General features: G+C 44.2%; 1 protein-coding gene across 2 annotated transcripts; it reads left to right on the top strand.

The window, feature by feature from the left end:
- Positions 1 to 17,489: 17,489 nt before the first annotated feature.
- cops2 (COP9 signalosome subunit 2) lies at positions 17,490 to 22,243 on the top strand. Of its 2 annotated transcripts, none has more exons than XM_030376497.1 (13): positions 17,490 to 17,641; positions 18,090 to 18,203; positions 18,332 to 18,409; positions 18,502 to 18,627; positions 18,736 to 18,825; positions 18,902 to 18,979; positions 19,412 to 19,586; positions 19,987 to 20,165; positions 20,315 to 20,367; positions 20,685 to 20,782; positions 20,877 to 20,959; positions 21,150 to 21,208; positions 21,604 to 22,243. In XM_030376497.1, the coding sequence occupies exons 1-13, from the start codon at positions 17,588 to 17,590 to the stop codon at positions 21,746 to 21,748; spliced, it is 1,332 nt and encodes a 443-aa protein (XP_030232357.1). In that variant the 5' UTR covers positions 17,490 to 17,587; the 3' UTR covers positions 21,749 to 22,243. The 2 variants fall into 2 exon arrangements, with proteins under 2 accessions (XP_030232357.1, XP_030232356.1); XM_030376496.1 differs by having other exon boundaries at positions 18,502 to 18,633.
- The last annotated feature ends 129 nt before the right edge of the window (positions 22,244 to 22,372 follow it).

Raw genomic sequence — 22,372 nt, 5'->3', positions numbered from 1 at the left:
CTCTCTCTCTCTCTCTCTCTCTCTCTCTCTCTCTCTCTCTCTCTCTCTCTCTCTCTCTCTCTCTCTCTCTCTCTCTCTCTCTCTCTCTCTCTCTCTCTCTCCTGTGTCTCTGTTCCTCTGTCTGTTATACCCTCCAGTGGTTTTATGAGCTGTGATTGCGCGCTGTGTTACCATCAATGATACCATAATGAGTGTGCTCTCTGCTCGGGCCCCACTCATTAAAAGGACTGGTTATCACAGGAATGGCAGCCAGCGGGACGCGGTGATAACTACACGCGTGGCGGGCTGTTCAAACGCGCTGCAGAGCCCATTAACTTCACATGAGCAGGGCCCTGCACAAGGCTGCACTGGGCCAAATGAGGCACTTAATGATCCTGGTGCCGGGGTGCGTGTCAGGGTGGAGGAGAAGGCGGGGAAAGGCTCCGGGGTTGGGGGTGGGAGTGTCGGCAGGGGGATGGGGGTTGGTGAGGAGAAAGGCAGTATCGTAGGAGGTCCTGCTAAGCGGTGGTTAGGGTTTGGCATCCCTAGCACCAGAGACTGCCTTCGTGTGGTACTTGTGGTGGTGTGCGATGTTCTTATTACGTGTGTATTGTACTTTAATGGGTTACATGTGTATCACTAATGTGGAATTACACGATACAAAGGATAACCAAACTAGAACCGCTAAGCCAGGCTATGTCTTGTGTAAATGGTTGGTTTGTTATTGGTTTGAACTGTTGGCCGATAAGCAAGAGCAAGTGGTCCGCTTATTCAATGTCTCGTGCTTGTCAACACTTGACCTCTCTCCCAGCTGCAACAGACCCACTTGGGCCTGAGATAGTGGTCTTCAGTCCGTTCTGACAGTGAAATGCTCAGCTGCAGCCTCTACACCTCAAAATTGCAGAGCAACTCCAATTCATTCCTTAGACCGTGCATAACCTGGACATGTATATCACGGTACAGATCCAAATGTGTAGTTGGATCATATATGTATGCAGATGTATCCTTTAACTTGGCGGCTGAGCCTGTATGTCTTCCTGATTGTGTATCGGACATTTAGGCTGGTTACATACAGCAGACTGTGACTTGAAGAATATTCGTTTTCATCTATATAACAACATGGTACAAAGTGTGTGTTGGGGTCTGATTTGTAGTTATCTTTTATCACCAGTTTACGGCTATACTCCTCATCGCAGAATGTCCTTAGAAAAGTATTGAGGTTGCTATGGTAGTGAAGACGGAATAACACATCAATCCATAGCGCAGTAGCAGAGTTACTTTAAAGCTCTGCGAATGACACGTAGGGAAAGAGCGAGCAGCGCTGTGGGAATATTTCCCTGGCCCAGACCTTTGACGCAGACATACCGATGGGCTTTTAACGAGAGGAGGGCCGAGCGAGGAAGGAAGCGTTGGGGCCAGCCAGCTCTCTGTGACCGCTCTCTACCCTCTCCAACCAGCCAGAAGCTTTCCTTCACTCATGAGTGTCCCGTTGTGCATTAGTTAACCTTTGGAGCATACACGGATGCTTGATGATAGACATTACTTACCCACCAAGCCCTTTAACAAAAGACGATGAATATCGTTTCTTTTTTTGGCTGGATTTGGAATCTGACTGAAGGCAGCCATGATCTTCTCAGAGCTACTGGCTTTAGTGGAGGCCTAACTAAAACACTGAGTCACTCATCTGCCCACTGGCTTCTGACAGGAATGTCTGTGTCATGTGTTATGACAGAGGGGAACGAGAGCCAGCATTTTGTGTTTAACTTTCATTTCCCGCATGACAAAAGGTTGACCAATTCATGGATCTGCAAACAATGATGGACATGCACGTGCTTAAGAATGTATCCTAATGTTCCTTCCTTTTGCTGTATCGAAGCATATGGCATATGTTTTTTTCCCATTCATTATTGTTGGGGTATTTATCATTTCTATTGTGTATACCGATGTTGGATGCATGTGTGTGTGTGTATGTATGTGTGTTTTTTGCATGATTGCATCTGTGCCTCACACTTTCTTGATATCTGTTTCTCTTCAACACACCTGTATGTTTTTGTTAAAACCCCATCCTCTCAGAAACATAATCTTTTTGTTTGCGTAGTCAAGGGTTTTGCTACCTTCATATCTGGTAATATCACTAGAGTGCCCTTTTTGTATTTCGCCACCAAGTGGAAGGGCTACCCAGAAATCTGGAGTGGAGGGGGTCTATAAGGTTGTTCAAGAAAGGGAGTTTCAGAACACAGTGGACAGGCATCCATCTTTTTTCGTGAGATCACACACATTATCCACCTGAACAGCAACCAGCAGCTAGCCTGGCTCCGCCCGCCTAAGTACTTCTGCTAAATTTTTATTTCCCTTCAGTACTTGGTCTGGGTCTGCGGTATGATAGTTGGTTTTCTCCTTCCAAATTGTCTGCGTCCAATCAGCGAACAGAGGGAGTGGCTGAGAACAATGGCGTTAAAGTCAGCTCTCGTTGACGGACATCTTCACGCACTGTGTTTGGTTTGTTTGCTGCCTGCGCGCAACGTGATTCCCGGCCAAACGTTAGCGATCGGTTATGGCAGATCCAGAGTGGCACTGGGTAGATCCAATAGTTTTAAACTTAAACAGACACCCACCTCCAAGTGAGTTAACGTTTGTCAATTGAGTAGGTCCAGGCTCTCTGTGCAAATGAAATGAGGTACGAGAGTCTGGTAGGGCCAGGCTAAGCAGCAGCCACATAATCGCACCCATTCCATCTCCCCCAGTACTCTCTCTCCCCTCTCTACCAGTCGACTTTCCCTGGATGGAGCCTCAGCAGGCGGGAGCATTGGCCAACCCCTGACTCGGCTGTCTTCTTCCACTCCATGGCAGTGACTCGTGTCGACTTCTCAGGCCCTCTAGTTCTGAGTCCCGCTTCTCACACCATGAGCTCCCCCCCCCCCCCCCCCCCCCGTCTGTATCAGCCTGGGGTCACAGGTTGTGAAGTGTTTCATTAAAGCCCCTGGAGTCTGGGAGGCCAAGAGACCACTTACGTGAGAGGAGGAGGAACAGGGGGGGAATGGGGGGAGAGAGAGAGAGAGAGAGAGAGAGAGAGAGAGAGAGAGAGAGAGAGAGAGAGAGAGAGAGAGAGAGAGAGAGAGAGAGAGAGAGAGAGAGAGAGAGAGAGAGAGAGAGAGAGAGAGAGCAGGTGGTTTTGGGCAGAGAGTAGCTCCGGTGCATGTTGGGTGCGACGAGGGGTGCCCCTTTGGGTGTGGGGGTTCGTGTCCTGGATTGTGGGAGACCTTGCGGCGAGAAATGCCAGGCCTCTCCTGGAGTGGGAATGTCAGGAGTTTGAGGGAAATGGCTTGTTTGTTTTGTGCACAACTCTGTCCTGAACTGGCCTGTTTTTTTACGACTGAAGGTGTGTGTGTGTGTGTGTGTGTGTGTGTGTGTGTGTGTGTGTGTGTGTGTGTGTGTGTGTGTGTGTGTGTGTGTGTGTGTGTGTGTGTGTGTGTGTGTGGTCTGCTTAAATAGCAAACAAACCAGTGAGCCTGCTATAGTGACATATGTTTCTGTTTACCTGTGACATCTGTTGTCGAAAATTTGTCACAGATAGCAATTCAAACGTCTCCTTAACTTGCATTTAAAACACATGTTTCCTAACAGGGCATCGCTTAACATGACCTTTTGTGTTTTAAATTGATAAAATATGAAGATACTAACATTTCCTAATAGTAAAGATAAGATGCCATCAGTGTTATCCTACATCCACACAGAGGATGGCACTGGATTACGAATATGACATACAAGATAAAGATACGAAGCCTTGTGTCAACATGGGGAAAGCTATTGTAATACTATCAGAACACTAGCTGAACCGGGATCTGTCACAACCGATATCGCGTGGTAGTATTTTATTTGACACAATTACACATGGGACAAGCCTGTTTCACAGATCATTTGATTATGTGCAACAACTATTCCCGTTCGCCTGAGAAGATATAACCACTTGAGAAGATGACAGAATTCCCTCCAGCGAACGGGATCACGAGGTAGTCGGGACGCAGAGGCCTGTTTCTCAATGTGCTTTCACTCAGCCCACAACGAGAGTTGCGTGCGAGATTTCCATATCTCACAAACTCGTGTTCATCACAATTGAACAGTAGTAACTCACAGAGTGAACTCTGAACACCGTCTGCTTTCAATCTGAGCCGGGGGGGGGGACTGTGCCAACGCCAGAGTGGGCCTGCATACCAACCCTCCCCAATGTGCTCATCACTGCACTCTGACCGGCCTGCTGTCGCCTCAACCAATCAGCTCACTTAAAGCAGACAGACAGACAGACAGAAACAAGCAAACGCACACACACACGCAGAAACACATACTACCTCACTCACCCACTCACCCTCTCACGCACTCACTCATACACACACACACACACACACACACACACACACACACACAATTATACAGGACAACAAGTAGGATCTGCACATAATGCAACAAATGTGTGTATGAGAGAGAGAGAGAGAGAGAGAGAGAGAGAGAGAGAGAGAGAGAGAGAGAGAGAGAGAGAGAGAGAGAGAGAGAGATCTTGGATTATTATATTAGGGTTAGTGTGACTTCTAATTTTCCTGATACTGTGTACGAGGAAACAATCCCTCCATCCAGATTCAAGTCTATACCTTGGACATGCGAGTTGACATCCGACGCTGCTGAAGTATTCCCTGGCCTACCCTCTATAGGTGTCTTAAGTGCCTTACCCACTGAATCTTCTTAAGGCTGGGACTGCCATGTCATCTGGGCTATAAAACAAAGATGAACGCTGCAGAAGTTATGCAGAAATTACATTTGAAACGTATATAAGGCTACGTTTACATGATGATGGTCTGAACAGAAGACGCAAAAGTGGCGTCGCGTCTTCACCTTTTATTCAGCGTTTAGACCTTGGGTTTAGACGAGTGTTTTCGGGAGGAAATCTGCGTGCATACGGTGACGCTAAAGTGTGTGGAATTCGATTGGGTATGCATGTCAGGCGGCTAGGTGGTGCTTTGATACACCATCACACAACACCGCCATGTCTGAGCGCATGTGTAGAATCTTCCTTCTTCTCTTATCTGCGCCGCGAAAACCAAAACATAATTACAGATCCTTCTCTGTTCAGTAATACTATCTGTACATATCCTGTACATTTCGTGGAAAGACTCCTGTACGTTTATTAGAGCTGTCAGAGCAGCTTGACGGTCCGACGCATGGATATAATCCAACATGTTTGTTTATTTCCCTGTACTGGCTCATGCACGTGACTTAAATGCGTACGCGACGTGAGCAGATCTGAGCAGAGTTTTGCGCCTTGCAGTGTAGACGGAAACGCTACGGCGGAGCGTATTCAAGTTTTCCTTTCTGGAGGGGGGTTCCAGACTTCTGCGTTTTTAAGCCCCAAAAACGCTGTCACCGTCTAAACGAAAAGCACTTCCGATCAAATATTTGGTCTCCGATCAAATATTTTGTCTTTTTTACCCGCAAGCGCCCTCGTGTAAACGGGGCCTAAGGTTTATCATGCAAGGTTCCTTTGCGCTTCTTCTGGAAGGGGGTAATAGAGTTTGCTCTGTCTTTCTTTCACACTGTGTTTTCCAGTTTGTCCTCGGCCCTTGCTAGCGCTTAGTGTAGGCCTATGTTGAACCATATTTAAAAAGTCACCGGACTGCTGTGGTCTGCATGCCAATGGGCAAAGGGGTTTCTTCCAACCTCTGGCATTGGGCACTCTTCAAATGAACAAGGTTTGGGATAGCTCTGGTTTGGTCAATGGGAATGCAGATGTAGTCGGGGATGTGGGACATCATGAGGTGGCCGACTATACCACAGCTCTCAGGTTTCGTGTGCAGGGAGATGTGACTCAGAGAGTCCTGGGGGTCACCGGGTTTGGATGTTGGAAGCTAGGAATACCCTGGCTGAAATTTTGCTAGTTATAAGTTAAGATTTGTTTTTCTCCAGCGCCATTTGAGTTACACCACATTTAGTTTTTTGAGTCATTGAGATTAATAATATGCTGCGTGGTTCTTTTGCAATTATCTATTTGAGTTTGATATTTGTAGCAATTTGTTAACCATGACGGAGAGTTGAGAAACATCAAACCACACGCGTACAAAAATGACAAGGCCAGCAATTTTAACTTCAGCTGGATCTGCCAACACTCCTGATGAAATAACCAAAAACAACAATGTTTTTCCCTTTTCCTAATTGCCTAAACATCACTTTGTATTTATTTTCTTCTATAAAAACCTGAGGACCCCCAGTACATTATAGTGACGGGTTCAGCTGACCAGAACAACAATACGATCCCTCGACATATTTTAATGTGTTTCAAATCCCAAAACAATGGCGGTCCATGGCATTCAAAGAATGCATTTATCTGTCATTTTTCATTACAGGAATTGCTGTTTTGGATGTCTATCTTGGTGGGATGACAGCAATACCAAAAATATATTGAATTGCACCAGCCTTGTTCTGTGAAAACCACAGATTGCTACACACATTTAGCTATATGCATGCTACATGTACCCACGTTATCCTCCTGGTTGTACACTGCTGGCTCAGAACTAGGGTCAGATGTTAGCATTTGGGAGCATTCAGAGTTTGGAACGACTTGCTAATGTGGAAGCCCTTCCGCTTCCACTTTTTAATACTGCTCCAGTGGTAATTATTAAAAAGAAAAATAATTGTTGATCTTATTATTGGTGTCAGTAGTTTGTTTAAACACCAGCTACGTACACATTAAAACAAATCAATCCATGCGAAATATAGCCTTTCATTTTGTTGAAAAAACGTTTTTGCATTTACACGATGAACCACACTTAAAAGGGCGGCCGTTGGGAAACAGCCTATGTATGCCCGGTCTGCTGAAGGATGGAAGCCTCACATGAAAAAGCGTGACAGAAGTTTTTAGAGAATCTGAATAATCAGCTTACATTTGAGCTAAGTAGGACCAGAGGGGGTTTGGACCCTTGTTTTTGCTTTCCACTCTTCAGCTTTGGCAGCTTTGGTAAAGGCCTCCTTGAAGAGATGAAACCATTACCCGGCTGATGGGAAAAGCACAGCCTGTGTATAGGATATCAAACAGAGCCATGTCTCATAGGGGAGACAGAGGACACGGGTGGAGGGGAGCTGAGGAGGTGGGCCAGGTGAGGAGGGGTTCGGGGGGGGGGATCAACCGTTGGGATGTCGTGCGAAAGAGGAGAGAGAGAGAGAGAGAGAGAGAGAGAGAGAGAGAGAGAGAGAGAGAGAGAGAGAGAGAGAGAGAGAGAGAGAGAGAGAGAGAGAGAGAGAGAGAGAGAGAGAGAGAGAGAGAGAGAGAGAGAGAGAGAGAGAGAGAGAGAGAGAGAGAGAGAGAGAGAGAGAGGAGACCAGCAGCCAACCGGCGTCTACACAAGACATCTCCATTACGTCTCCTTTATGTTGAAGACACTTGGATCCAGGGAGAGCAGGGGCTATTCTGGGGGGCGGTAACACAACACGAGAGCAGGCTTGTGTTGTTACCTCCGAGGCTGGCCTGCCACTGACCCTTCACGTGGAGAGGTACGTTCGGTACGTTCACGGTCTCTCGCTCGCCCTCCGAGGAACTCTGGCACGCCACCACGGATCGCTCTTTGCGTGAACACGGAGGGGAGCCTCGCACACAAAGTCAACATCCATCACTTGTTTCTATGGCACCGGGCTCACTGCTGACTGATACCTCTTAACAGCGGCCAAACACCAAGACAGTCTTGTAGCAATGCACATCTTTGCATGTTTGTTGCAAACATCTGCGATAGTGCGTGCACAAGGTTATGACTGCCCCGACGTGGAGACCCTGGAGATGCGGTCGGTTCCCTGGCCTATTTTCCTCAATATTCCCTCTTGAATACTTTCACTGTGGTTTTATATTGCATTTGTGTAATAATAGTGTCAAGTTTATTCGTATTTTTTTATTACACTCCCAAGTCGGTTTGAAGTTCCAGCTGGAAAACATATAGAATCAAATCATCACAACACCCAAATATAATTAAAAACAGGAAATGTATATTTATTAAGGCAACATTTGTGCCATTTGAGTTTTGGTCCTGTTAGATTTAACGGTTGTGTATTATTGATTATATTTCTGGCAATTCCTTTCAAAGTCACAATATTATCAAAGTATTCAGCAAACAGGCGCAAAGGAATCCCTTTTAGTGATTACAAGAGGAGCTTTCTCCCTCTTAATAATACAAGGGCTATATTCTTTTGATATGTGAGATCATTAAATGAGATCACCTCGGAATAATCATCCCTTGACAGGAATCCTGACAGATCCTGCGCAGTCTACCTCCTACTCTCACGCTAACGCGCTGATGTCATTGAGCCTTTTATCTTCCACACCCCGTCTTCCTTCCCGCTGGAGAGCGCTTTCACAACAAGACACCGGGGTTTATGATGCCGCGCTCTATTACGCGAGAGACATGCAAGCGAGGAGGGAACTGGCAAGCTCCGGGGGAGCACGCGAGTGATGGGGGAACACGCGAGCGGTGTTGCTCAAGCCTCAAGTCTCTTAGCTGTGAACCAGACCGGGGTTCTGTGACGGAATAGCAACGTTACCTCGTCCGTGTTTTCAGCCACCTGCAACTGCCCTATGTCGTGCATAGTTAAAGGCATAACGTAAATGAAAGCCAGACCCTGATGAGTCGGGATTTGTGGAGCGCAGAGTCGTAAGAGGGACGTGTTATGGGGAAGCAGCGCACTCTCTGGTCTGCACTGTACACAACAGTCATTAGGAAACCCATCTGCTCGACGCTTGCATGCTAAGCAGTCATTTCCAGACCTTGGTGTGTGTGTGTGTGTGTGTGTGTGTGTGCGTGTGTGTGTCTGTGAGTGTGTGTGTGTGTGAGTGAGAGAGTATATGGGTTACCGTGTGCATCAATCTATCTGTCAGGACAACAGAAGATTTGTGTGTGTGTGTGTGGTTGTGTTTCTGCGTATCTGTCTGTGTAAGGACAAAGAACTGTATTTTGTGTGTGTGGGTGTGTGTGTGCGTGCCTCCATGCATGCATGCGCTATTATCTGGATGTCATCCCAACCACAGAAATCAGGGCCTGATGGTATCTTCCCCGCTGCCTTGTCCCATTCTCAGACACAGTCACGAGAGCCTGGGGTCCCCTCTGACCACACACACACACACACACACACACACACACACACACACACACACACACACACACACACACACACACACACACACACACACACGCACACACACACACACAAACACACACACACACACTCACAGACACACACACATATCATCCATCTGGATATCTCTATATTAATAGAAAAATTTATAAAAAAATAAATAAAAAAATATATATATTTCGAATAATTACACTCAACTAAAGACACACAGGGGAAGACATCCACCCCCCTCCATCCACTGCATCATGCCTTCTACGTTGAGTAGGTAAACGTCTCCAGATTGCCGAGGCAGGGTGGAACTCCCGCCATTGTGGGAAGTGCGCCCAGAACCATTTGTAAGTCCTCGCCTCCGCCGCCTCTTTAACTCTTTACAGATTGTAAAAGCTCTGCATTTCTATATTAGGTTACCTCTCTGGAGTTCTCGACCCGGCTTTCTCTCCAGGTCACGAGAGAGACTCCACGCAATCACCCGAAACACCGTATTTTAAGCCCACTCAGACAGGCTAACAACGTATCAGGTTCGAACCCATGGGCCCCGTTTCAAAGAGGTTGACTTTGGCCGCACGCTGCCTCTTTCATCTTTTATGCGCGGTAATATACGGTGAAAATAATTAATCATCTATAACCTCTATTGATTCATCTTTTCACTGGGTCATAACATTTTATTTATGCTTGCAAAGAAAAATGTGAAGGGGAAGGGAAGAGAATCTGCCCATTTTCAGTTGTGTCGGCATGAGAGACGCAGAACCTGCACCGGGCATGGTGTCGTAGGCCCCAGGCCAGCCTCCACTGTGGTAACAGATTAACCTGGGCCATATGCCTCTGCTGGAGCACTCATAGAACTGTAGAATTTTGGTAATAACATCTGTTTTGTTATGCTATTTCTCACTTTCGTTAATATGAGATTCTTTGGCATCTGGATCCACTTCATTAAAAGGTGTCTGCACGCAACTGAGCGAGCAGTGGATCTGGTCGCACTCTGGCTTGCCATGAGCCCCCTTCATCACGCCCACACTCAGTGTATATGGTCCATATACAGGCTCATGTTACTCACTGAACATTCACACTCAGTTTAAACACTCAACATACACACTGAGACTAGTTAATATACATGTTTAGTCTCTTCACTGAATATACACACTTGGCTTATACACTTAACATACACACTCAGTATATACACTTAACATCAAACTCAGTATATACACTTAACATACACACTCTGTATATACACTTGACATACACACGCAGTATATACACTTAACATATGCACACTGTATATACACTTAACATACACACGCAGAATATACACTTAACATCAAACTCAGTATATAAACTTAACATACACACTCTGTATATACACTTAACATACGCACACTGTATATGCACTAAACATCAAACTCAGTATCTTAACAGACACACTCTGTATACACACTTAACATACATAGTCTGTTTATACACTTAACATACACACTCTGTATATACACTTAACATACGCACACTGTATATACGCTTAACATACGCACACTGTATATACACTTAACATACACACTCAGTATATACACTTAACATCAAACTCAGTATATACACTTAACATACACATTCAGTATATACACTTAACATACACATTCAGTATATACACTTAACATACACACGCAGTATACACTTAACATCAAACTCAGTATCTTAACAGACACACTCTGTATATACACTTAACATACACACTGAGCCTATATACACTCCACATACACACTGAACCTGACTTCATTTTTTGCGTGACCTTTGACCTGTGTCTGCAGACTGCCCCTCAGGTCTGTACAATTAGAGAGAGCTCCCGAACACCCAGCACTTTATACCCGGGCGGAACCGAAAGGCACCGTGTCTTCCATCGTGTTAGGATTCAGATTCAGATTCAACTTTATTGTCATTGTGCAGAGTACAGTGACAACGAAATGTATTTGGAGATCTAAAAAGATGTGCAAAAGAGCAATTAAGGTGTAGTTTGAATATGAATTGTCATATAGTGCAATGCAGCAGCAAAACTAAAGTGACCTAGTGAGGTATGATAGGTACAATAAGTATGAACAGTATGTTAATAAATAATCAAGTAGCTTAGATACAGTATAATACAGTCAAGTAGTATACTTGTTATCTGTCTCTGTTTATGATGCTTGTTGGTGATTTCAGCATGTTAATGATGTCGAGTCTGGTCGCATGAGCGGCACTGGTGTTGTCCTGTGGTGTCACTCTCTGTCCTTATCGTAACCACTCCTTCGGGACTCCATTCCAACCTGACGATTAGACGTCAGGCGGCTCATGGGATGCTGAGAGATCGGCTTAAAGGCCGGGATACTTCAAACTCATTCAAGCCGGCATGCTAACACAAACTCATACACACAAACGCACCGAGTGCGATTTGTCAAAAGAACAGAGGGGTGGGATGTTTTTTTCAATTGATTTTTTATCAGGAAAAAATAGGCAATCAACAGGCCTAATTCTTTTTTTAAGTTATTGGTAGGCCCTATTAGCCTACATTTCAAACAGTTGAAGAATCCCCTTTAAATAGGACATATTATGAAAAAAAACAGTCTGTACTTTTTTCTGATATTTTTGAGTGAGATATGCATTTCTGAAAGTACCCCGCCTACACTTACCAAACGAGCGAGTCAGTTTCGGCGCCCCCACCTACGTAGGAAGGGGATACATTTGAATACTACCTCCAACATCCCAACCCCCCTCCGAAATCAACATTTCGTGGACCAGCGGACGAGTTCGGCGCTAGTCCAGCAGCTCCAGCAGAGGGAGCTCTGTGGCAGCCCGGCAGCTCAGCTCCGGGAGTACAATCCCTTTCTCCTCCATGTCGCGGGTCAATATGGACTTCAGAGAGTCACGGCCAAAGTTCCTTTCCCCCAATTCTTCTCAACCATGGCCGAGATAACCCCCACTACGAGTCTTTACTTGTTGTGGAAGTACCAGAGACATCAGACGCAGTCTGACATCTGCGTCTGACGTCCGCAAACGGCAACAGTCACTTCTACTATTTTCAAGATAAGTATTATTTTTCCCTCAAACAGCTTCAAAAACATGTTTTCTGGAACTCATATATTATGTTAACTTGTTGGGAAAACACCATAATATGTCTCCTTTATTGCAAATTAAAAGACATGAAACATTTAGTTTCCCCCCAAAAACCAACGTGAAACAAATCACACCCTGCACACACACATACTAACAAGGCAGTGTGTAGGATGGAGACAAACAAAGAGGAAGATGTTGACACCCAGTCACACGAGAGCGAACAAGAGTGAAGGGCCAATGAATGGCTGTCCGTCCGCACCCTGATGAAGATGCCGTCTCCCTTGTCTCCGCCGCCACCCCTCCACAAACCCACAATTTTAATGCCCTGTGTTGCTGTCTTGGCCTTTTAACTGCACTCTGCTGTCATTAAACCACTGTGGCACTCAGGCAGATACGACAGTTAAAGGCACATCAAAGAACCGCGTCTTCCAGAATCTCGGATCCGTGCAAATGGAAACCGATATTGGAAACCACCTAGCCAGTGGAAAACTCTCACGGGCCTCAGTGGGAGCCACTAGTGCTTACAATGTGGGTGTCACCTTTATAGCAGTAAACAAAGTGGGCCCTAATGGACTATCTGGGGAGGCTTTTATTTGATCTAGGGGATGCTCTTTGACCAGGCCCTGTGCTGTGGGTTTCAGTGCAGCAGGGATAGGATTAACACACATAGACAATGTCTGTCAGCGGGCCCTCTGTGTTTGCACATCAGGCAACAGAAAGTTTGTTATTCTGGTTTGGGGTTTAGGGCAACTGCACAAAAGTGCACATGGGGCTTGTGTTAAGCCCACCATAAAGGAGACGTATGCTACACTTCTTTCAACTTGAACATTGTTTTTGCTTTGTCTACGGGCACATCCCTATACCCATAGTGAGATGTACAGGCCATGAAGATATTCGTAATACTTCCAGCTTGTTGTCGTCGTTGTCCTGTAAGGATTCATCAGGTAACGAATAAACCAGAAACGGCTGTCCTGTTAATGGACAATAACGTATGATGGGGGTGGTGATTTCCACAAACAGGACAGCGGAGGAGTTAATTCCATTTCTTCCTCAGTTACCAACTATAATGATGAGATTGTTGTTACTTCTATCTATGATATTATTGGGTATTTATCAACTCAAAGCTAGTTTAAACAATTTGGAGGAACCAGACAAAATATGCTAGTTTTGAAAGTATTTTACCAACAAAAGCCACACCCCTCCATTCAGGCTTCCTGAAAAAAAAAAGAAGAGACATGTGACTTGCTGCTAGCTTTAGCAATAGGTCTTCCTAGCCTTGTGGAAGACTCCGGTCATGCTTGATGAGTGCCAGGCAGAGTGTGCGCAGGCAGGCAGCCGGGTATAGATAGGTAGATGGACAGGTAAGGCATCCAATCATGTCATTCAGGCCGAATGACCTGATTGGATGGGCTTAATACAGACATGCGACAGCCACAGATACTATATTACTTTGCTTTTATTTGTGGGAGCATTACATTTTTTCAACAATTTCAACAAATATGACAAAATAGCTTCTGAAATTCTGAGATTTATGTACTATTCACTATTCCTCCACGGGGCCTTGAGCCTATCATCTTATTTTTGTATTCGATTGAATCCCTAGGTCTCTGATATTCCAGGTCGGCCATGACTCCACCAATTTTGGCTCTCAGCTTTTGGCATGAACACATGAGAGAGAGAGAGAGAGAGAGAGAGAGAGAGAGAGAGAGAGAGAGAGAGAGAGAGAGGGAGAGGGAGAGAGCCAGACAGACAGGCAGGCAGGCAGGCAGGCAGGCAGGCAGGCAGGCAGACAGACAGACAGACAGACAGACAGACAGACAGACAGACAGACAGACAGACAGACAGACAGACAGACAGACAGACAGACAGACAGACAGACAGACAGACAGAGAGAGAGAGAGAGAGAGAGAGAGAGAGAGAGAGCAGGGAAGAGGACCTCTTCTCCAGCAGAGGAGAGATGTATAATTTACAGGGTGGCATCTGGGCCCTGACCTGAGTGCTGCACGCTTTCGTTCCCAAGGTACATCTGCTTCCAGTTTCCATGGCAGTTGAGAACAATGAAAACACAGCAGTGTAGTGCCGTGTCTGCTGTCCCCCCTTGACCCACCACCCTCACCCCTGCCTCATCCATCCATCCCCACTACGGAAGGGAAGGAAGTCACGGCAGCGTGCGAGCAGATGGGATCATTCGGAGTGTCTGGGCTGCACAGGGTTGCACCTCTTTGGCCTGCTGGACTGAGGATTATCAGAGATGTCTGATGGAAAGGCTTTCATGCTTTGACGGCATGCATCAGCAGGTCCTTTAGGCATACCTATGGTCTGTCTGTCTGTCTGTCTGTCTGTCTGTCTGTCTGTCTGTCTGTCTGTCTGTCTGTCTGTCTGTCTGTCTGTCTGTCTGTCTGCCTGTCTGCCTGTACCAAGCTATCCTGTCATCATCAGAATCAGCTAAGACATATTAAGGTTACTTGTGACTTAAGATTGGACTACAGTGTAATACTTACAATAATAAATCTTAATAGAAATAGCTCATTGGACAATAACCCTTGATTGCATAAGCATTTTTGGATATTGTTTATTTGTCATTTCGGTAATGCAACCAGTTATGATACCCGTTTCAATCAAGATTAGTACATCCTATTTCTTTTGCTCACAGCCTCATTGACTGTGAGCAAAAGTTTCAGAAGTTTCAGAAAGTTGAGGGACATTTGTTGATGTCTAAGCATTCATTCGCCTATCATACATGTCCTCTCCATACAATATATATCCCCACTCCCAAGATACCCCCATGCCCAGAAGGCGATACTCTCTATCCCACACATTAAATTGAATGCTGCGCTCCACACACACACACGAATACCACAGCGCACTAGCGTGCGACGCACAGGCGCTCCGTTCGTCATCTTGGCAACCCCTGCGAGTTTCAGCTCTTGGACCCGGCATTTGATGTGCAATAACAGCCCGAATGGATCAAAACGGTTGCATAAAATTGGGACACGCTTCTACATACCTTGTAAAAACTAAACAGAAAGAGGGCAAAAACAGGGAGCCTACTCACGCATCGTGCCCAGGTTAAGGCAGTGTGCCTACGATAACCTCAGGAGTTGGACGTGGTCAGGGTATTCGGTGCTAAGAGGTAGCACAGGGATGGGGTGTTGCGTAAGGCTGGCAACCGCACAAGCTCTTTAGAGAGGCATGGGAAAATATGCGAGAGCTTAAGCAAGTTTTTTTCATCAAGCAGATGGGTATGTTGGAGAGTATTAATGCGATGCATGTATGGATACGTGTCCCTGAGTGTTTGTGTCATCTAGCTGAGCTCTTCAGCGTTCGAGGGCCATTTAGGGAGAGCATAAAATTAGCAGGCCTCACTGAGACAGGCACACACAGCCTTTTGCGGCCAGATGCCATTCTGGAGAGATATTAAGGCACCAGCGTGTGTTTAAGGAACTGTCAGAAATTGGCTTACATGAACTCTATTACGGTTATTAGGTCCTGCATAAAACAATTTTTGGCAACCTCAAATTGAGCGGCTGATGGAGCCATGTGTTTACGTGAGAACAGTTTTAACACACTGGCTGTCTCAAATGAGTCAACAAAGGTTATTTTAGATGCTTTTCCTGTTTATAATGCTTAATAACACACCGGTGGATGCTTAGGTGGCTTACGCATTGAGTTTGAATCCGGTAAAATGGTCTGTGTTTGCTTTCCTTTTGTATATATTTTTAATAAATATATCATTTTTGTTGCTGGGCTCTGATTCATCGTTGGTATGGCGGAACATTACAGTTGGATTGGGCTGTCCTTCGGTGCCCTTGAAGTCCAACCATGCGGTCCTACCAGATGGCCTTTCTTCGCTTGAGGAGAAGGTGTCGACAGCGGATCACTCAGACTGCGGTTAAAATTATTTATGCGAGCCATGCGAGCATCAAGTATGGCTTCCTGTAGTTTCAGGGCTATCTCTATGGGTGTTACAAGAATACATCAGAGCTCAGTTAGCAGGGCCATGTGTGTGTTGTCTCCAGATCCAGAGCACCCTTGCTTTGAGGCTCCAAACAGAGAAGGAGCCTCTCCTTTCTCTCTGTTGGTGAAAGCCTAACACAACACTACAGCAGCACTGACAGACAGTGCACATGCGCCAGGAAATGTCTCAAGGTGCACATGATCTGCATGGATACACACACGTACACACACGTACACACACACACACACACACACACACACACACACACACACACACACACACACACACACACACACACACACACACACACACACACACACACACAAACACATACACTCACATGACTAACCCAGGTCCAGTGGTATAACAGAATTTTTATAAGACGTGTTTCTGTGTAAAATCCCATCGACTGCCCCTGCATGACTAGTAGTAACTGTGTCAGTACACATTAATGATGATTAATGGCAGCAAGAATGTATTGTCAAATGCTTGAAAACACACAAACAATTGCCTTTTGTAATCGCTTTATTAGTCACTGCATGACTAATTTCCTAGTTGTTATTTTATTCTAGATACTGTAAATATTATGGTGAAACTGACCGCAGAAGATGAAGGACATGCGTTTTTCCAACCAAAAACAACAACAATTTGGAATGGATTGCGTGCATTGCAAATCTTTTTTCAAAGACACAACATTTCTCCTATCAAAGCTGCTTGACATGGAATGACCCCTTCGATGAGTGAGAGAAGCGGATAGACTTAGGTAGAGCTCTGCCAATTGCCCTCACTTTGCTGTGACCGCCAAAGCCATTAAACTAACTTCTGTCACGAAACATATTGGATGTAGTAATGCTTTCCGTTGCACTGTGACAGGAAATGAGAAACATATAAGAGAAATCACATGATGGTTATTATGTTTGTTTAAAACTGAGGTTATTTAGAGAAAAACACCTATAGTAAGATGGTTTTGTTGTTAGATGGAACTTAGATTAATGTGAACTTTTTTTTTGCTTATAATGATTTTATTTTTTCTATCGATTAGCCTACTTTAATAAAATGCCTCTGCAAGACTCACCTCACCAGCCACCGCTCTGAGATCCCCAGGTCACACCGAGATTCAACTTGTTGAAGGAATCATGACACAATAAATTAAAATAATTGATCATTCATCATCTTAGCAAATAACAAACACATCCATAATGAATGTGGACACGTACGATTACACATACGTGAATTATGTATGTGCCAACATATACGCCAAACTTTTGTAACGCAGTAGTCTGGAGCGATCCAGTAGCGCCATCTATAGTGAAAACAGTGAGCTACACTCCGAGCGACTACCACACTGGCACAGGACAGGACAACACAGGCCAGGCTAGTGAGGCTGCTTAGATAAATACAAAGATTACCGTCAAGATGTCCGACATGGAAGATGATTTCATGTGTGATGATGAAGAGGACTATGATTTGGTATACGGATTGCAAATGGCTATAGTTTAGTTGGGTTTTGTTTAGTTCCCTTACAGGGATGTTGGATATCTTATCAGTCAACTAGCAAGCTCATGTTAGCTAGTATGCTAACTGACGCCAATGTAATAGCAGAGGGCTAACTTGGCTAACGTCAAGCTGTCTGGCTGTAGAACTAGCTTGTTAGTTGTTAACTCTAGGATGTAGCCCACGTTGCATGTTTATATGCACAGTAGTAGCGCATGGTTAGATTTCGTTATACTTTATGTGTGTGGTCATTTGACTATCACCAAACCTTAACTTGTTTTGATTAATGTTTGCTGAAGAACATGGATGCTAGCTGCTAGCGTTATCTGCCAGATAGTTCAATCTTCTGCTGGATAAATGCAGTGGACATTTTGCACATTTGGATTAAATTACAATCTAAAAATGAATATGTGTGACATCCTAGGAATACTCGGAAGACAGCAACTCGGAACCTAACGTAGACCTGGAAAACCAGTATTATAACTCCAAAGCCCTGAAAGAGGATGACCCCAAAGCAGCACTTAGCAGTTTTCAAAAGGTAAATTGAACACGTTATTTATTTGTTGTCCTATTCTTCCTAACAAATATTAGTATTTTTTTATTTTGTGCAAATATTTAGCCATGACACATTTTCGTCTTGACATAATCATCCTATAATGTATCCAGGTCTTGGACCTAGAAGGAGAGAAGGGAGAATGGGGATTCAAAGCACTCAAACAAATGATAAAAATCAACTTCAAACTGGTAAGTGTCATAACACAACTGAGTAGCTACCACAGAATAAAATCCTCAAAAATGCATGGAAAATATGTTAATTTGTGTTAATATCATTGCAGACCAACTTTCCAGAGATGATGAACAGATACAAACAGCTGCTAACGTACATCCGAAGCGCAGTTACCAGAAACTACTCAGAGAAGTCCATCAACTCTATTCTGGACTACATCTCTACCTCCAAACAGGTTTGGGTACTGGTAAAACCCATAATGGCAGCCACATAACGCAGTTGCTTCTTAATTTTTTAGTATGAATTTCTGTCTGTATATGTGAGACATTTCTTTTGTTATTAGATGGACTTGCTCCAGGAGTTCTATGAAACAACATTGGAGGCTTTGAAAGATGCCAAAAATGACAGATTATGGTTTAAAACAAATACAAAGGTAAGAAATCCATCGACTATTTAACCATATGTGTTTTTAAAATACCTGATGTTGATGTGATGTTTATTTTCTTTAGCTGGGTAAACTGTATCTGGAGAGAGAAGAGTATGGAAAACTACAAAAGATCCTCAGACAACTACACCAGTCATGCCAGGTACATGCAAGCAATACATGTGTTCCGTTACAGTACTTTTCTGTAAAAATATATTGAATCCATAAAATAATTCAAATATTTTGGTTTGGGTTCCCCCATAAATAAAGCACCGTTTTTTTAAAATAAAAAACAAGATGGATTATGATAAAATAGTCATATAATAATCCCATATAGGAAGTTCAGCAATTTTGACATAATATACATTAACATGGTGTGACCCGATTGTACTGTAATATTTATATTCATAAAAACAAAATGGTACTACATTCTCCGTGACCAGACGCATAAGTTTCCGAAAAACAAACTGCTGTGAAACTCCCCTTCACTTAAAAAGAGGCCATGGGATTTGAACTTGAAAAGCGCCACAGCGGGCGTTGTTGGGAGGGTGTTGGGCGCGAAGCAACAGCCTCTCTGTATTTATGTAACCGACAGACGGACGATGGGGAGGATGACCTGAAGAAGGGCACGCAGCTGTTGGAGATCTACGCCCTGGAGATCCAGATGTACACGGCCCAGAAGAACAACAAGAAACTGAAGGCCCTCTACGAGCAATCGCTCCACATCAAATCCGCCATCCCCCATCCACTTATCATGGGAGTCATCAGAGGTACGGTGAATGGCCAAGAACCCTAGGCTTTTTGTTGAGTTTTTTTGTTGTTTAAGGTGACATATTATACCACCAGGTGTGTGTGTGTGTGATTAGCCGGTACAAACCGCTTTTGAAAATCGGCGTCTTCTGACATCACTAGTGGGCGTGTCCACCTAGATGTGTGCTGGATAGATACGTCTACCAGCCTACCCAGTGGACTACAGCAAACGTTGCTCATCTATCCTGCACACATCTAGGTTGACACGCCCACTAGTGATGTCAGAAGACGCCCATTTTCAAATCGGCTTGTAACGGCTAATCAGACTTACGCCTGGTGATATAAAATGTCCCCTTTTGAAGTGGCATTCCTGCAAGATGGATTGTTTATTGACCCGTGTTGGGCGGGTCCATCTCCCAGAGTGTGGCGGAAAGATGCACCTCAGGGAGGGCGAGTTTGAGAAGGCTCACACAGACTTCTTTGAGGCCTTCAAGAACTACGACGAATCCGGCAGCCCGAGGAGAACCACGTGCTTGAAGTACCTCGTCCTTGCCAACATGCTGATGAAGTCCGGGATCAACCCCTTTGACTCCCAGGAGGTGTGTTTGAGGAAGTGATCACGATTGCGGTGACTTCCACAGCGTCAATCAGATTACGTGGCCATAAGTGTGCCATGTATATAATATCATTTTAGGTTTCAGATTGACATCATAAAATAACTAATATTTCTTTGTTTTTCTGCTTAAAGGCCAAGCCATACAAAAATGACCCTGAGATCTTAGCAATGACAAACCTAGTAAGGTAAGCCTCTGTTGAGGTGCAGTTTGGAACGTGTTGGTGTTCTCCTACTGACCTATCTCAAAACGTCTTTTGCTCTCCAATTTCCTTCTGTTATTCTTTCTTTAGACGATATGGGGTAACTGGTCAGTTTCCTTGCATGCATTTTAAGTTTGTTACATAAACAATTGACTTTCCACACACCCAAAACTGTAGTTTTGTTACCATAGAATGAATTGGAAACATTTATACTTAAGACATTTCCATTGTCTTGTGAAAGCTGTGGGGTGGGAGCCAGACAATGTATAGTGCCTAATAACAGGTTTGTTATTTCTCTGCAGCGCCTACCAGAATAATGACATCACAGAGTTTGAGAAAATCTTGAAAACAAACCACAGCAACATAATGGACGACCCATTTATTAGAGAGCACATAGAAGGTAAGTTGGGACCGAAGCATAGAAGTTCTATATTTAGAATGATGGAAAGATCAAAGAGTATACCCTTTATGCTATATCTGATCTTTCATTGCAGAACTTTTAAGAAACATCAGAACCCAAGTGCTTATCAAACTCATCAAGCCATACACGAGAATACATATCCCTTTCATTTCCAAGGTGAGCCTCAATGTCTTAAAACATACTCCGTGTAACAATCAGGGTTGAAAAGGCTCACTGTAAGCCATGTGTTTGATTTTCAGTTTAAGCATAATTGAACATTTGGAGCTAAATCATACCACTTGTCTTTGACCTACAACCAAGCACATTCTTTTTATGTGTCGAGTGTTTTTCGTCTTCTCCGTTTCAGGAACTGAACATCGATGTTTGTGACGTGGAGAGTTTGCTGGTGCAGTGCATCTTGGACAAGTACGTGCGACGATCAACACAGAATGCTGAATAACTTGTTTTCAGTTTCTAAAGATAAGCAGAGAGTCCCACTTCCTCTTAGCTATTGCAATTATGTTGAAGCTTCAGATAGGTAATGACAAATGAGTCTTCTGCTGTTTCTAGTGCTGATGGAACCCCAACTGTCTAGCAACCGTATGATGATCATTGTGCAGGATTTGAAGGCTGAACTATGTTATGCATAACCCCATTCGGAGCCATTTGTTCAAATTAATTATTCAGTCAGATGGTTGGGTAAAACATTGAGTTTAATAGAGCTATAATGAAGTGAGAAACACATTTTTTTTAATGTATATTTAATCAGTTCAATGCATCTGGTTTAACCAGTGATTTTCTTTTTGTTTTTTTTTCCTCAGTACCATCCATGGCCGAATTGATCAAGTGAACCAGCTACTAGAACTGGACTACCAGAAGAGAGGAGGTTCTCGCTACACAGCTTTAGACAAATGGACGAATCAGCTGAACTCGCTTAACCAAGCTATCGTTAGCAAGCTCACATGATTGACGTGTAAAAACAGAGACAAACAGAGCGGCATGTTGAATGCGTCCATACAGTTATCCTACCATGCTCCTTTAAGTATACCGTATGGTGATTTACACATCATAGGTGTGGGGAAAATGCCAGCATTTTCGGGATGTGAAAAGCTTCCAAGATCCACAAGAAAAATCAGTGGAAAATATGTTTGACCAGGGGAAAACACTGATTTCTGTTCTTGCCACAACTTATTGGCAAACCTTTTTTTCATATGCAGAACACAACTGCTTTGTGTTTTGGAAGGGAAGTCCGAATTGTGTATAAGTAATTGTACACAATAGTCGATGTATACTTTTGCTTGGTGGTAAAAATAAACACAGACTCCTCACAGCACTCATAAGAAATGCATCTGCCTATGACTATAGTTGATTACATTTTAAATTGTATTGAACAGGGCATGCATACCCCCTTTGATTAAGTAGAAGTCTAATAAAATGTTTTTTAATATATTCCAAGGTCAAGCACTGAATATCTTTTCTCATTGTTTTTACATAACGTGCCATCAACAGTTTGCTTGGTTGGTGTATTAGACCTCTACGGCTTCCGTTCCTTTTGACGCCCATTTTTTTTTTGCATTGACGATGCTCGTC

This window comes from Gadus morhua, chromosome 14 (genome assembly GCF_902167405.1).
Source record: "Gadus morhua chromosome 14, gadMor3.0, whole genome shotgun sequence".
Lineage (NCBI taxonomy): Eukaryota > Metazoa > Chordata > Actinopteri > Gadiformes > Gadidae > Gadus > Gadus morhua.
This window is presented reverse-complemented; position numbering and strand designations above follow the sequence as displayed.